At 41.1% G+C, this 13,839-nt stretch overlaps 1 protein-coding gene across 2 annotated transcripts in view; it reads left to right on the plus strand.

Annotated features, from left to right (window-relative positions):
• Positions 1-13,839, plus strand: part of MAPRE2 (microtubule associated protein RP/EB family member 2) — a 97,412-nt gene that overhangs the window by 15,185 nt on the left and 68,388 nt on the right. For both annotated transcript variants that reach the window (XM_053973228.1, XM_053973211.1), the window contains exon 2: positions 10,859-10,920. Coding sequence is in view for 1 of the 2 variants with exons in the window: in XM_053973211.1 (XP_053829186.1) it covers positions 10,859-10,920 (62 nt within the window). In the remaining variant the exon portion in view is untranslated. The remainder of the gene's footprint in view (positions 1-10,858; positions 10,921-13,839) is intronic.

The raw sequence follows: 13,839 nt of genomic DNA on the forward strand, positions 1-13,839 counted from the left end.
GAATTCATCCCTGTGAGTATTTCACAGTGACCTTGCCTGATCCAGTGACTTCAAGTGCAGCTTGTTGCATTCTCCTAGTAATATTTTTGACCAAGGCTGCATTTCTCTGAGCATCCTGCTCACTGCTGAAGGATAGACTATGTTTTCACAACCAGGCTCTCCTCTCCACAGCCTCCCTGCTTGCTGCAGGAGATGCTGCCCTGCTCTGTTGACTCATGTGGAAGGTGTGGCATGTTTTTACCAGGAGTGGGAGGGTGTAAGAGAGTTGCAGTAGAGTGCAGCAGACTCTGAAATAGGCCCTGCAGGGAAATCAATCTTAAGGGAAAACGTAGGTTGAATCTCACATTTTTGCTACGTGAGTTAATTAACAATCTGACTACCAAAAAGGGAGAAAAATTGGACTTGTACCACCAGCATGCATAAAACTGCTCACTGGCTTGGAAGAGACAGACCTGCTTTCAGCTGATGCTGGATGCTTCAGCTGCAGACATTATGCAGCTGCTCATTTTTTCCACAAGTTATTACCTTGATTCACCTTGGGCATGTTCAGTTGAGTAGTATCTTGTTATGGGGACTTTCAATAGCTGACTAATCTTGATGAAAACAGAAAGGCTTTGTTAAATGAGTTCATGACTGGGAAATAAGGACTGTGTTTTCACAAGTTTTATTTAGAGTCCCAAAACACATGTTCACCTTTTGTACATATATTTTATATCTAGCACTAAAGCAGTCATGTCTGAAAATATCTGATAGTTGCCATCTCAGGAGCCTTTGATGCAAAGAGTGTGAGTTTATGCAAGGCAGGAGATGTGCCAATTGTTCTTTCAGGCTCAGCTGAAGGACACTCTGGTCTTTCCAAGAAAAACAGCTACTGGGAGGCTGCTGCTACAGCAAGTGCCACAGATTGAAGAGAGCTTATCTACAACATTAACACAGGCTGGGTTCTCAAGGGCAGATTGCATGTGCCTGAGAAGAAACAGTACAACTTGTTACTCTGCACAGAATCTGCTTTACTGACAGGTTTATGGAAGAAGGATACAAATAAAACCAAACCCTACCAAACACCAAAAACTGCCAGTTTTGCTAATCTAAGCTAAAAGGATTTGTCATCTAAATGTGAAAAATTGGTTCTTATATAAATCTATGAGGGAAATAGTGTGCATGTAAATGACAAATCAATCCAAAGTAGCTGATTCTTCAGTTAAGTGATGACTTTTCTTAATTGGTTTGGCCAGCAAACTAAAAACATAAGTGTCTGGGAAAGCAGTGAGAGAAGTATCTACACTTAAATTGTGGATACTATTTAAATTCGTTTAGCACTCTTCCAAATCAGTGCTTATACACAGTGTGTTGAAGGAAAAGCTTTGCAGAGCAGAATGTTGTGGAAGTTTAAATTCAACCTGATACTGTAAAATAACTTGAAAACTTCGTAATTAGCTTTTTTCCTAATGAATAAATGATGCATGTGTTCATGTTAGTGGGCTGGTCCACAGTGGCTCTTGTCTGCAGAACAACATGAAGAAACAATAATTCCTGTGAGCTTTGTACTGCAGCTTCTTGGTGGAAATATTGCAGCTCAATAATGCAGCCCAAAAATTTCTGATATGGTAGAATTCAAATGCAGGCTATCCTTTCAGAACAAAGCAACATTGACTTGAGGGGTTGAGGCTTAGCAACCCATCTTTTGAACCCCCTCCCATATGACTTGCTTTCTTGTGTCGTATCATGGAGTACTTAAATAAGGTAAAAAGCTGTCACTCTTATCTTACAGACTGGAATATTTTTCCTTCAACTTGAAATTCACAAGCTGTGATCAGGTAGCAATGCCATTGTAATTGAAGTAGTAAAAAGTATTTATGCAGTTTTCATATACGGTCCTGCCCTGAAGAACACCTCCACCCCTCCGTGGCCTTTTTTGAGTTTCCCTTAATGGGGAAACTTCCAGCTCTACATGCACTCTAGATCCCAAAAAAGCTCAGTTGGTTCTGTGCTCTCTTTGTCAAATATTCAGGTTTCCAGTTTTAGCTGTAATTATTTGTGTGGGGCCATTACCACAGTGCAAGTGTCCTCAAGCTTCAGTGCATTTTAGCTTTCCCATTTTGCAAGCAGGAGGCCCCTGCTTTCTGCCAGACCTTTTGCAAGTGCAGGTTTCTGATCCTTACTGAGAATATAGGTAGCTGTTACATTTGTCAGTAAAGTTCTTCTCTTAGTGATGAGAGATGCTGCACCTCGGTAGAGGAAGCAAATCAGTGTTCACTGCTTTGAAACATGAAGAAATACCAAGTTGTATTTCTCTGCCTACTCCACCAAGACATCCAATCCTATCAAATCCCCAGATTTTGTTACCTGTGCCAAGCACAACAATCGCTTCCTGCTTTCAGTCAAAATATGTGTGGAAGAGTGTGAAGTGTTGGTGGGCTGTTCCTCCACCATGTAGATGAGAAGGGCTGAAGGATTGATTCAAAACATGAGATACTAAAGGGGATCTGCCCCTTAGCAGGTTGGAGCAGGCTTAAAACATGCTCCTCCAGTGTTTAATGATCACTGGGCTGTGACAATATCACTGGGACACCCTGCCCATGTTTCTCCACTGATGAAGTAGTGTAAAAGATTAACATGGTCCTTTCAGCAGAGATGGGAACACATGGATGATTGTCACACTGTGGGTCTATGGAAAAGTGATTCTTGCATTCCTCCAAGGAAAACTGGGTGGTTGGGATTGATTAGATCAAAAGGAGAGACTTCTTTGGGTTTTGGTTTATGGGAGCACCTGTGATGGTCTGTGCAGGACAAATGAGGTGATGCTACACACCCTTCAATGTCCTATCAGTTGTCACATGAGCACCTTATCTAATCAGAGGTTCACAGGACATTTCTACAAATTATAGCCTTAAAGCCTTGATAGGTTTGTACATACATAATTGACTGCAGGTAATCCATTCTGCTGACACAAGACAGGAGTCCAAGAACTCTTATCTGCTTCACAGTGCTGTAAAGAGAAAAACTTTCAGGTTTAGATTTATGTATTAAATATTATTTATTATAAATATATTTATATAGTATATATTTAGATTTCTAAGGACTGAAATAAAAATCAAGTCACAAGTCTTGAGCTGCTTTAACTATTGCCGCAGATACTGGAATCTATCTTTACATCTTTGAGTTGGTCCCCTTTTTCTGTTCAGCAATTTAAGGTAGAGAAAGATGCCAGAACTGTTAGAAGGGCTGAGATGGCAGTTCATAACCCTCACTCTTTCCTGGGTAAGGCAAGCAGGCAACAAGTAGCCTGCAGTGATACTTCTACATGGAATCACTGGATGATACTGGTTGAAAGAGATAATCTTGTCCAATCCTGTTCAAATCTATCCTGAACAGATCAAGCTGCTCAGTAACTTGTTGAGTTCTGAATATCTCAAACATTCAGATTTTCCAGCCTCACTGGACTCAATGTTCAACCACTCTCATGATGAAAACACTTCTCCTAACATGTAATCAGGATTTTCCCTGTTGGAACTTGCCTCTTGCCTGTTGCCTCTTGCCGAGTCTGTGTGCCTTTGAGAAGATCCTGGTTCCATCTTCCCTACACCCTCCCCTTTAGTAGCTGAGGGCTGCAGTCATACATCCCCCACACACCTTAAACCTTCTCATGTTCAGACTGAGCCAACCCAACTCTCTGAGCCTCTCCTGTATCATACGCTCCATCTCCTTAACTATCTTGGTATGGTAGACTGGGCTCCAGAGTGTCTATCACTGGTTAGTGGCTCCCCAGTACACAGGTACTGCACTTTTGCAATCCCTGAGTACAGCAATTACTGTCCTGGATCTGCAAGCCCAACCCAGTGTAGAGTTGCCCTCCTTTTCTGCAAGGACATTCTGCTGAGCATTTTTCAATTTGTTGTCCACTGAGACCCCTCAGGTCTTTTTTTTTTTTTTTTTTTCCTCTGAAGTTTGTCTCCAGCTAGCTGGCACCCAGCAAGGTCATTCCTTCCCTGGGGCAAGAATTTGATACTTGCTTTCCAGGCCTGTTGTCCTACCTCTTTCCTGGCCTGATATATGCACAGGTAGTGAATCTTGCACTGTTTTGGAGGACTTTGTATCTTTTTAAAGGAAGTTATTGAATTCTGTAACTTAGCAAAGACCCCCAGTAAAACACTAGGTTAAAACAGAGGGTTGGTAGGAGCATTTATCCCCCTCTGTCTAGCCACCTAAAGGATTTTTGCTGAATGTTCTCTGATGTGCTAAATTTTCTTCACTCACTGTAAAGAGAGATCTGAAAAACTAATCCCACAACAGTGGGGGATTCAGCCCATTTAATCTCAAGCACCTGAACTGATGATCTACCTGCATTTTTCTCAGACATAAGTTTCTTTTTGAGTTAAAACATGTGTCTTTTAAATCAACTTGCTCTTCTGAATGTTTTCCTGGTGCTGAAGTTGGTACATTTTATATCCCTGAAGTAATTTTGAGAGTCCCCCAGACACTGCATAAAACTCCTATGGAAGTTATATTTGGGCACTTCCTACTATGCTTGTTCAGCAGGCTCATTTTCAAAGATTGTCAGCTTGGAAAATTCAGCTTATTATTATGCCATCAGGACTCCTCATGTTAACTTTGGGATTTGCTGTTTTAAAAGAACTTCAGAAAACGGCTTAGGTCAGAATACAAAGACAGGCACTTTTTTTTTGTGGTTTTTTTTTTTTTTTTTTTTTTGTTTTTTTGTTTTTGTTTGTTTTTTTTTTTAATTTTGAATGTCTATTTTAATGCTTTCCCCTTGAACCTTCTTTTTAATTCTAAGTTGATGATTAGTCTATAAGATCCAGCTACAGAATGAAGCTGAAAATTCAGTACAGGGAATGATAAATCTGAAGGCTGGTGGTGAGTTGACCTGGACCAGAGCAGCTGCTGCTAGCTGTCTTCCATGTGTCTCTTACTCCCTCCATGTTGGACAGGGGAAGGCTGATGTGTGTTCTGCCTTAGCTCTGCGTATCCCCAGTCTTTAGACCATATCTGAGGAGTCTGTGTCTGCTTTCAAAGCTTGATATTCCCTCCCACACAGTGGAGTTATTCCCTATGCCTGTTTCTGGCCAGCAATACCAGCCAGTGAGACAGATCCTGTCCTCCCAGTGGTGACATCCCAGTGTTGATGGGGCCTTGCTGTGTACTGTAAAACCCGGGAACTGTCCCAGATTTACTTTTCTTAATCTGAAAAATCAAAAAAGAAGGGTGACTTTGAAATAAGATCCCTTTTTGCTTCTGCTTCAGAGTGGATGGGATTCAGAGTTCTAGCAAAACTGCAGAGCAGCCCAGAGACATAAATAAGGAGCAAACAGTTAGGGCTGGAATGCCTTAAGGCAATATTATTGCCAAATTCTTCATAATGGGAAACCTTAGTCAGTGCTGCCTTTTCTTGCCTCACTGTAAAACACGCATCATCACAGCATAACTTTGTTTATAAGGAAATATTAAAAAGAAATGTGTTCAATTATTCTAGTGCATGAAACTAAGCAGAAACCTGATCAACTCTAGTAATTTTTAAACCAAATGCTTTCTGTAAGATGATATAAAGCCTACCAGGAAAAAAAAAAACCTAAAGCATAATGTATGAGTACATACAGAAGTGCATCAATAGCAAACTGCAGTCCAATGTGCAGACTGCAGACATGCACCAAACAAAATTGGTGATTGTGTTGGATGTAGAAGTCAACAGACACTGGCACTGACACTGCCAAGTGGGTCAGACTTTTAGTTATGTGATAGAAATTGAAATGTAGACATCAATGACTCTGAACTAAATTTTAAAGAAAAGGATGCCTCAAATAATTGAAGGAAGATTGTTTTCTCCAAATGGAGCAAAGAGATTTTTTTTTTTTTATAAGTGAGATGTGGCAGCCTGCTGCTAAATACAAAGAATGATAAATACACAGTCTCATCTGGTCATCCTATTAGGTCTGCCACCTACTGCTGGATATACTGGTTTGGTATTGCTTGTCATGCAAAAGAAAAGGTTTGCCAAATCTATCACACTAGCTAAGTAAAATCACACAAACTGAGCTCTGTTACACCCTTTCCAAGCTGGAAGATAATTACCCTGTCTCAGAGTTACTGGGCAGGAAGGCAGTGAAGGTATTTATTAATAGGAGGAGGAGTAGGCTGCTGTAGAAATGAAGTGTCACTGCAGCTGGCTGGAGCTTTGAACCCAGCAGTGTCTGCAAGTCACGTGGATCATGGAAATTCCCCTTTACAAGAAGTTGAGGAGGGACAGGAGAGGACGGTAGAAATTACACAAATCAGTTTACTGCTCTATAGGAAGAAAAATCTAAAGGCTTCCCAAACAGAGCAGAAGCTTTCCTGAGAAAGGATGCATGCTCTTTCCTACAAAGTAGGACATGCTTGAATTTACTTTATATGTAAATGACCAAAAACAGTTTGTGTGCTTTGTAAATGAGAGGGAGGGAACAGAGTCTTATAAGAAATCTCTAGGACCTTTTTTGTGCCAGTAGATGACTTGAAATCAGAGCACTGGAGAGAAGCAGAACTGCTGGGACAAATCCGTGTTTGGAATGGGAAGAGCAAAAGAGGTGGGAAGTGCTCAGTATCAGCATCTCACATCTTCTGGGACTGCTTTCCTTGTGAAGCACTCTGGGTCAGACAAGGTTTCTTGTAGTTTTGAAGCTGGAGATAGTATTTAACTCAGCTCTGTTTCTTGACTTCTTTGCTTTGGGTGTTTGCCTTTGTGCCTTCCCCATAGTGCCACAGAGCCGAGCCCTGAGTAGATGCAGAGGAATTACTCAGGAACAGTGAGACAGCATAGGGCTGGGCTGTTAGTTACCAGCAAGCTGAGAAATCTGCCAAACTGTGAAGTAGATGGGGGGTTTTGTTTTGGTTTTTGTGATTCATGCACAGCTCATAAAAACAGACGTTCTTTCCTTTGACACTGGAAGCCGTAAAATTAATGTTTCTGTTTATCTTTTCAACAGGAAAGCATATGTAAATAGTGATATACATGGTTTTCTGATTTACACTCTGAATTTGTCCATTTCTATAATTTGTCAAGCTATTCTCCACTCAGTAAATGCCTGGATAGCAGCCACATGGGGTTGCTTGAATTCTTTCAGTTGCTAAAAATAAGTTGGGTTTGAAGTTTTTTTCTGTAACTGCTGAGGATATTTGAGGCAATAATCAGTGACTGTCTGCCCATATTACAAATTGTTTTCATGCAACATTGCATTTCCAGTCTTTGGCAGGGGGAAGAAAACAGATCTGTGCAGTATGGAAGAAAGCATTCAGTACACAGAGACACAGTAGCAGAAGACAGGGCTCAGTGCCCACAGGGGAAACACAGTTTCTGGAGACAAAGTTTTGAACTAGAAGGCGTTTGATTTAAATCACTTTAATTACATTCAGTCCTAATTTTTCCTCCTTGGTCCTTCAAATTAACAAGTATGGGTACTACTTATCATATTACAATTGTAGTATGTGCTTCTGGGTGATGTTGTTCCTTGTTTACTACAGATTCTCTGATGTACTTTCTTCTTCCATTTAATTGCTTTGCTTTCTACTCGCATTCTCATATCCCTCTTGCCCAATTCTTGTTTTGTTTGGGGTGAGTTTTTTTGTTTTGATTTGGGTTTTTTTTTTGGTCAGTATTCATTCCAATTAAATTCAGCGCTTTACAGCATTTCAAGGGATATTATTGTAGAAGCCCCTTCTGCATCAGTTTGTGTCAGTAGGTTCCACACTGTGGGTGCAGGAATAGCTACTGTGCACGGAGAGAAAAAATATATGCTGAGAGGGAGCAAGTGAAATCCTCCTGAGACCAGGTAAGCCCTGGAGGGCAGCAGTCCTGCTGAATCCACTGGACACCCCAAGATCCCATAAACTCTGAAGTGTAAAAGTTTGCTAAAACTGCCTGAGACATCCACTAGCATTCATTAGTATCAAACAGGATTATAACCCAGCAGCATCTGAAAAAGTGGCAAATGTAGGCTACAGAGCTGCATACACAGCTGGTGAAGGAAGGGAAGGGACCCCTGAGGAACTCTCTGGAAGCCAGTGGCCCACTAGTCCAACCTCCCCACCTGGGTTTCACTTCCTGACTGTAGCTGTAGTGGGATGAAACAAGGGGCTGTGGGACGGGGAGAACTGAATGCACTATGTGAACAGTCATTGGCTACTAATAAAAGCTACTCGATTCTATTAATAACAGCTAAACTCAAAAGCATTTTATGATAAACATTGGTCTGTTTCCCCCAGTGTAATTCGCTCATCAGGGAAATGGATAGTCTAACATAGGGAACTTGCAGCTATGGGTAACTTTACACATACCTGCAAATATTTGCATGACAACAACATAGAGCAAATCATAAATTTCTGCCCTGAAAAAAAAAAAAGCATAATAATATCTATCTCTTTTACTGCATAGGATTTTCTGAAACTACTCTTTAAATTGCTCTTATTTTTTTTTTTCTGTATTTTAAGATCTTTTCCATTTTTCTGATCCTCTACATCTTCGTCCTCTTGTATTTTACCCTTTTTGCCTATGTTTTCCAATGTGGAAGAAGGAATTTCTTTAGGTATATTGATAGATGACTTTTTAGGAGATGGTACCTACTTTAAAATCAGTTCAGCCTGTGTGTGTTGCGGAGTTTTGAGGAATTGAGCTGTGCATGGCGTGCCATGAAGTAAAAGGACGTGGCATCCTTTTCTCCTTGCCTTCATTGCACATCTTTTTTCCTCCACCCCTTCAAAGGAGAGTCCAGCTCTCTATCCTTACCTTCCTTACACCCACTGACTAGGACCTTTACTGCATTCCTTTGTCCACCTAAACTAAATTCCACCCTAATGATCTGGTGCTTCCTACCACTCCCTTGCCTGGGCTGCTGTGGCATCTCGAGCCAGAAGGACGGGTTGAGGTGTTGGCATGGCTCACAGAGCAGGTGGAGACCTGGCAGTGCTGCTGCACACAGCAGCAAGTGTCAATTATCTCATCTGGCCACAGCGACTGCGCTGCTCCCTGCAGCTCAGGTAAGTACCTGTTTGCAGGCAAAAAGGCAGGAGCTGTTGCTGAGATGTATCTCTTTGGCTTGACCTGTGCAAGCATCAGCAGAATCAGCTTGCAGCTTTTAGGAACTTGTGCTATGAGGATTTTTTTATTTGAGACAGTATGAATGAAGTTTGGTGTGGTGGTACTCAAATCCCTCTCAAACTGAGGTCTACATACTGAAGACAATTAAGTACCTCTGTCTTCAATATGCTATAAATATCACACTCTTCAGAAAGTGTAGCATGGAAAACATTCCATGAGTGTATTAAGTGTCCTATTTCTAACGGGATCACTATGTCTCTCCACTGCTGCTGCCTGTTAGAAGTTCTGCTCAACACCTCCTGGTGAGACATGTCTTCTAACCATTATTTCAACTAGTAAGGATGGGACACTCTTGTTGGAGTAGTGCTGTCAGATCCCAGCTTAACTTCAGAGGGGCACTACTTGGGCAAAAGCCAATATACCATGATGGATTTGCTGTTCCTTTGCCAATAGGATGCCTGAGGTTTTCCAGCTGTGCTGGAATCACTTTCCACATTAAACAAATGGAGGAAAAAGAGTACATTGAAAAGCAAAGCTTAAGAGGCTTGGAGAGATTCAAAGAAATAAAACAATAACATGTTTAATAGCTAATTCTCATTCTGGTTTGGCTTTAAGGTAGCTTCAGCCTTCCAGTTTGCTAGCAGCCCTCCTAAGTTCTCTGCCAGGATGAGTCACAACTTCTGGAGCTGGGATCCAGTCCTTTAGACAAGCCATCTTTAAAGGTCTGATTACCTTTTCCAGATGATAGTGAAGTATAGTGAGAATTGCTTAATGTTTTCCTCCTCTTAAAATAGGGGTTTTGATTCACCTGTGGGAGCTTCTTACATCCCTTGGTCCCTGATGCAGTCTGAGTACCCCGGGATCCTATTTGGTGTGGTTTTGTGCTGTTATGCAGAGATAGATGTCTTTGGAATACTCCTCCCTGTTGGGGTGTCTCAACTAGTTGACTAGGAATGCAAAACAAGCAATAACCAGAGCCCTGGTCTGATTGTAAACCATTATTTACCTGCTAGGAGTGATATTTCCTGCTGACTGTGGAGTTGAATTAAGAAACTTAGCCACGTAACCACAGTATGTAATTCAGGGCACAAACTGAAACCCATATAGGGTGGCTCCATCTTATGTTTCTGTAGTCTGTAATGTACCACTTGAGAGAATGGATGTGAGGACAAATTTAGCATTCATAGGCAATTCCCTCCAGGAACACAGAAGGGAATAGGCCTTAATGTGGCTGCTACAAGGGGGCAGCACCATGATTTCATTGTTAAGTGAGACACTTCAAAGGACTGCCAGTGTTTTTGTGCTGTATTGGCAAAAACACAGGCTTTCCTGGATTACGGTTACTGTGCTTCTCAATGACAGATTTTTTTTTCTCTCTGAAAAGCTGTTCAGGCAAGTGCAGCAAGGCTCCAGTTGCATGACACAACAGTCATAACTGATTGCCTGTGCTCGGAAGAAGCCTGGTTGGATGAAGAAAGACCAGTGTGCCTGGAAATCATGAATAAACTCTAAATGCAGCACTGCATGAGGGAGATCATAGACCTGCTACTATATCAGGGGGCATCTGATTGTTGTGCAGATGTGTTAGACACTGAGCCATTGTGAACACAGCTGAATTAGGGCATTGTAATGAAGGATTTCTACTCATTTCAATTTTCAGCATACAACTATTGCATCACTGCTCAACCAATGCAGACAAAGACCATCCAGTGAATCTTTTTTTTTTCCCTCCTATTTGGTAGCTGAACTAAAGGTTTCATGTTTTCTTTTCAGTGCCAAATTGCTGCAAGGAATAATTCAAGCCGGCAACCAGGGAAAGTGTTTGGATGCTCAAAGTAAGTATGTTTGCGCATTTGTGGTTTTTCACCCAAGAACTTGTGTTTGGTGTCTGTAAGGCAGTAGCTGGATAGGTTTGGTATCAATAACAAGTGATACTGCTTTCCATCAACTTTGACTATGTAATAGTCATTAAACAAAACTGATGAAAGCTAAATGAGAGGCCACAGACATCTTAATTAATGAATAATTTTATAATAAATATAATAAGTAATATGTTGTTTTGGTTTTTTTTTTTTTCTTTTTTACTGGAATAAGAAGGAAATGGTGGCAGAAAGGAATTAAAAATAAAAAAAACCACTAGAGGTGGTCAATGAATCTGACTTCTCTCTTCTGCTTGGGAGATTTGGGAAATTGTAGCCTTCCCTGCTTTTGTTTTGTTAACTGTTAGCTCTTCTGCACTTTGTTAGTGCTGCTATCATAATGTTAAGTGGAAAAAGAGCAAATTACATTAAGCACAAGTACGGAGTTAGCAATTAATGCCACACAGAATTTGTAAGGTGCTGTCCCTTTTTAAATCCCCAACTATGGGAGTTTAACTTCAACCATCCAGCCTCAAGCTTGGCATCTGTGAAATCTGCTCAGGATTTCCCCAGTCACCTGGGGAAAGTCATATCAGACCAGTGATATCAGACAGGAGGCCCACAAGGTGGCAATGTTTAGAAAGCCTTCGGAAGGGATGTGCCCTGAACAGATCCCTGCTTCCTGCAGATGCCATCACTTGCTGCCCTTGTACCATTTCTGTTGCATCGGTGCTGTTAAACAGAAAATGCCAGTGTTGCCAAAATCGAGCATAGGATACCTGGTACCAAACCTCTTGTTTGAACGGGTTCACCATTGGCAGTGCTCACCATACTCTACTGGATAGCATTCCTGCCTTTTCCCTTGGAAGGAACGTGCTGCAGTGGTTTGCAATAGCTTGGGGCTTCTTTATGCATAGCTAGTAATAAACATATGCATGATACTGGAATGATGCTCAGGCTGTGTAATGAAGAACTTCCATTTTCAAAACATACTGCTGCATTTTTGCTAATGCTTGCAAAGCTGTTACAGTGTGTAAATAAATGCTAACTTTGGATGTAGGAGGCAGCTCAGTTTGCAGTGATACTTTGCGCTTCACAGCTAAAAGTGAAAAGATTTGCTTTACTGCGAAACTGGGGAGTAGCTCCAGGTTATGTAATACCCTGCAAAAAAAAAAAAAAAAAAAAAAAAAGGAAAGTAAACTTAAATATGTTTGCTGAAAGATTTCTCTAGGTACCTGATAGGTGTAGGAAACTATTCAGAAAAGTTCTATGGTGAATACAAGAATTGCCACCAGCAACTGTTCACCAGTGCAGACATAGGTTAGTAGGAGAGGGACAGTTAAACAAGGAGCCACACAGTCCAGATACATCGGATTGCAAAACTAACTTCAACAGCAATTAGCAGACCTGTGGAGCTCAAGTGTACTTGGAGATTCTCAGGACAATCAGCCTATAATTTAGTCAAAAGAGTTTCTTATGCCTCAAGGATGAAACAATAAATCTAGAGTACAGGAGGCATCTCAGAGCAAGAGCTAGGAAAATGTAATTTTCTCCCCCATGGATGCAACCCTTCCCTGGAAGGTGTTGCAGATGGAAGTGCAGCAGGACAATGCCCTGTGCTGAGCCACAGAGGCTTTCATCTGTTGCTGTCTGCTCTGGCATGGAGTAGAGGCTGCTCCCTAAAGTCAAGCTTCGTCACTGTGGTTATACTGGCATTGTCACAAGCACTTGGAAACAACAGGAAATCTAAGGAAAACTGTGAGCATGGAGATAGTGCACAACCACCAAGTGGACATTTATAAAAGCAGACTGCATCCTACCTGTCTAACAGAAACTTATCTGACGCGTGCAGCTTTCCTGCAATGTGTAACCCTTTCTGCGAAGCAACAGACAGTTTTCCAGTGTATTCCCAATGGATTGCTGCTCACTCTTTAGCCTTTCCTTTTCAAATCCTTTAGTCCTTATGGCCTATTATATATCCAAATGAAGATCTAGTTATCAGCCTTCTAATACCAGAGATTCATTATATTTCTGCAGAATTTGCTGAGCTATTACAATTCCAAATCCATGTAACATGCTATTATATACTAGTTTTTGCTCAGGAAACCTTCTGGTCAGATTTCAGTGACTTTGAGCCTGACAAATGTGTTTATTTTTTTGTGGAGTTAAGTTATATGGACAACAACATGAGGGATGGATACTGGTATGTTCAAGAAATTTTACAGTTCTTGTATTAGGTGCTCTCATGTGTGACATGTAGATAAGGGGCCTTTTGGCAGTAGCAATTCCTTGATTGATGCACTATCACCAAAACAATTACAATACATCCTACTGGAACATTAGCTCAAGAATTCTTGTTAGATTTCAGTTATTGTGAGATAGGGGAAGAGAAAGAAAATACATTAAAAGTGTGTGCATGTATATATATCTACATGTGTATATAAAGTATGTTTGTATGATGAACTACTGATTCATGAAGTGTTCAGGGGAGATCAGAACAAAGGCCTGTATGAGCTTTTTTCTTCTCTGCAGACATAAATATCCTCTGGTTGTTCATGATAAAGGTGCATGTACTTACCCAAACCAGGCAGATTAATAATTGCTTCCTCTCACTCCTTTCTCCTTACCTCCCAGCATGAGAACTGGTGCAGAATAAACCCTATTTGTAGATGAGGGCACTTTTTTTCCCACTCGGTTTCTTGCTACTTGTTTCCCCCAGCTGGTTTTGACAATGTCCACCAAAGAAGACTTGACTTTCCTAAGGGATGCCTTGCAATTTCAGTCAAAAGACTGAAGAAGTGTGAAATAGGTGAACTTCTGGGCTGAGGGGAGAGCTTTTAAAGCATTTTCATTCTGTGGAAACACCATAAAGTCCCCCAAAATGCAGTGGAAGAC

Source organism: Vidua macroura, chromosome 1, assembly GCF_024509145.1.
Source record: "Vidua macroura isolate BioBank_ID:100142 chromosome 1, ASM2450914v1, whole genome shotgun sequence".
Taxonomy (NCBI): Eukaryota; Metazoa; Chordata; class Aves; order Passeriformes; family Viduidae; genus Vidua; species Vidua macroura.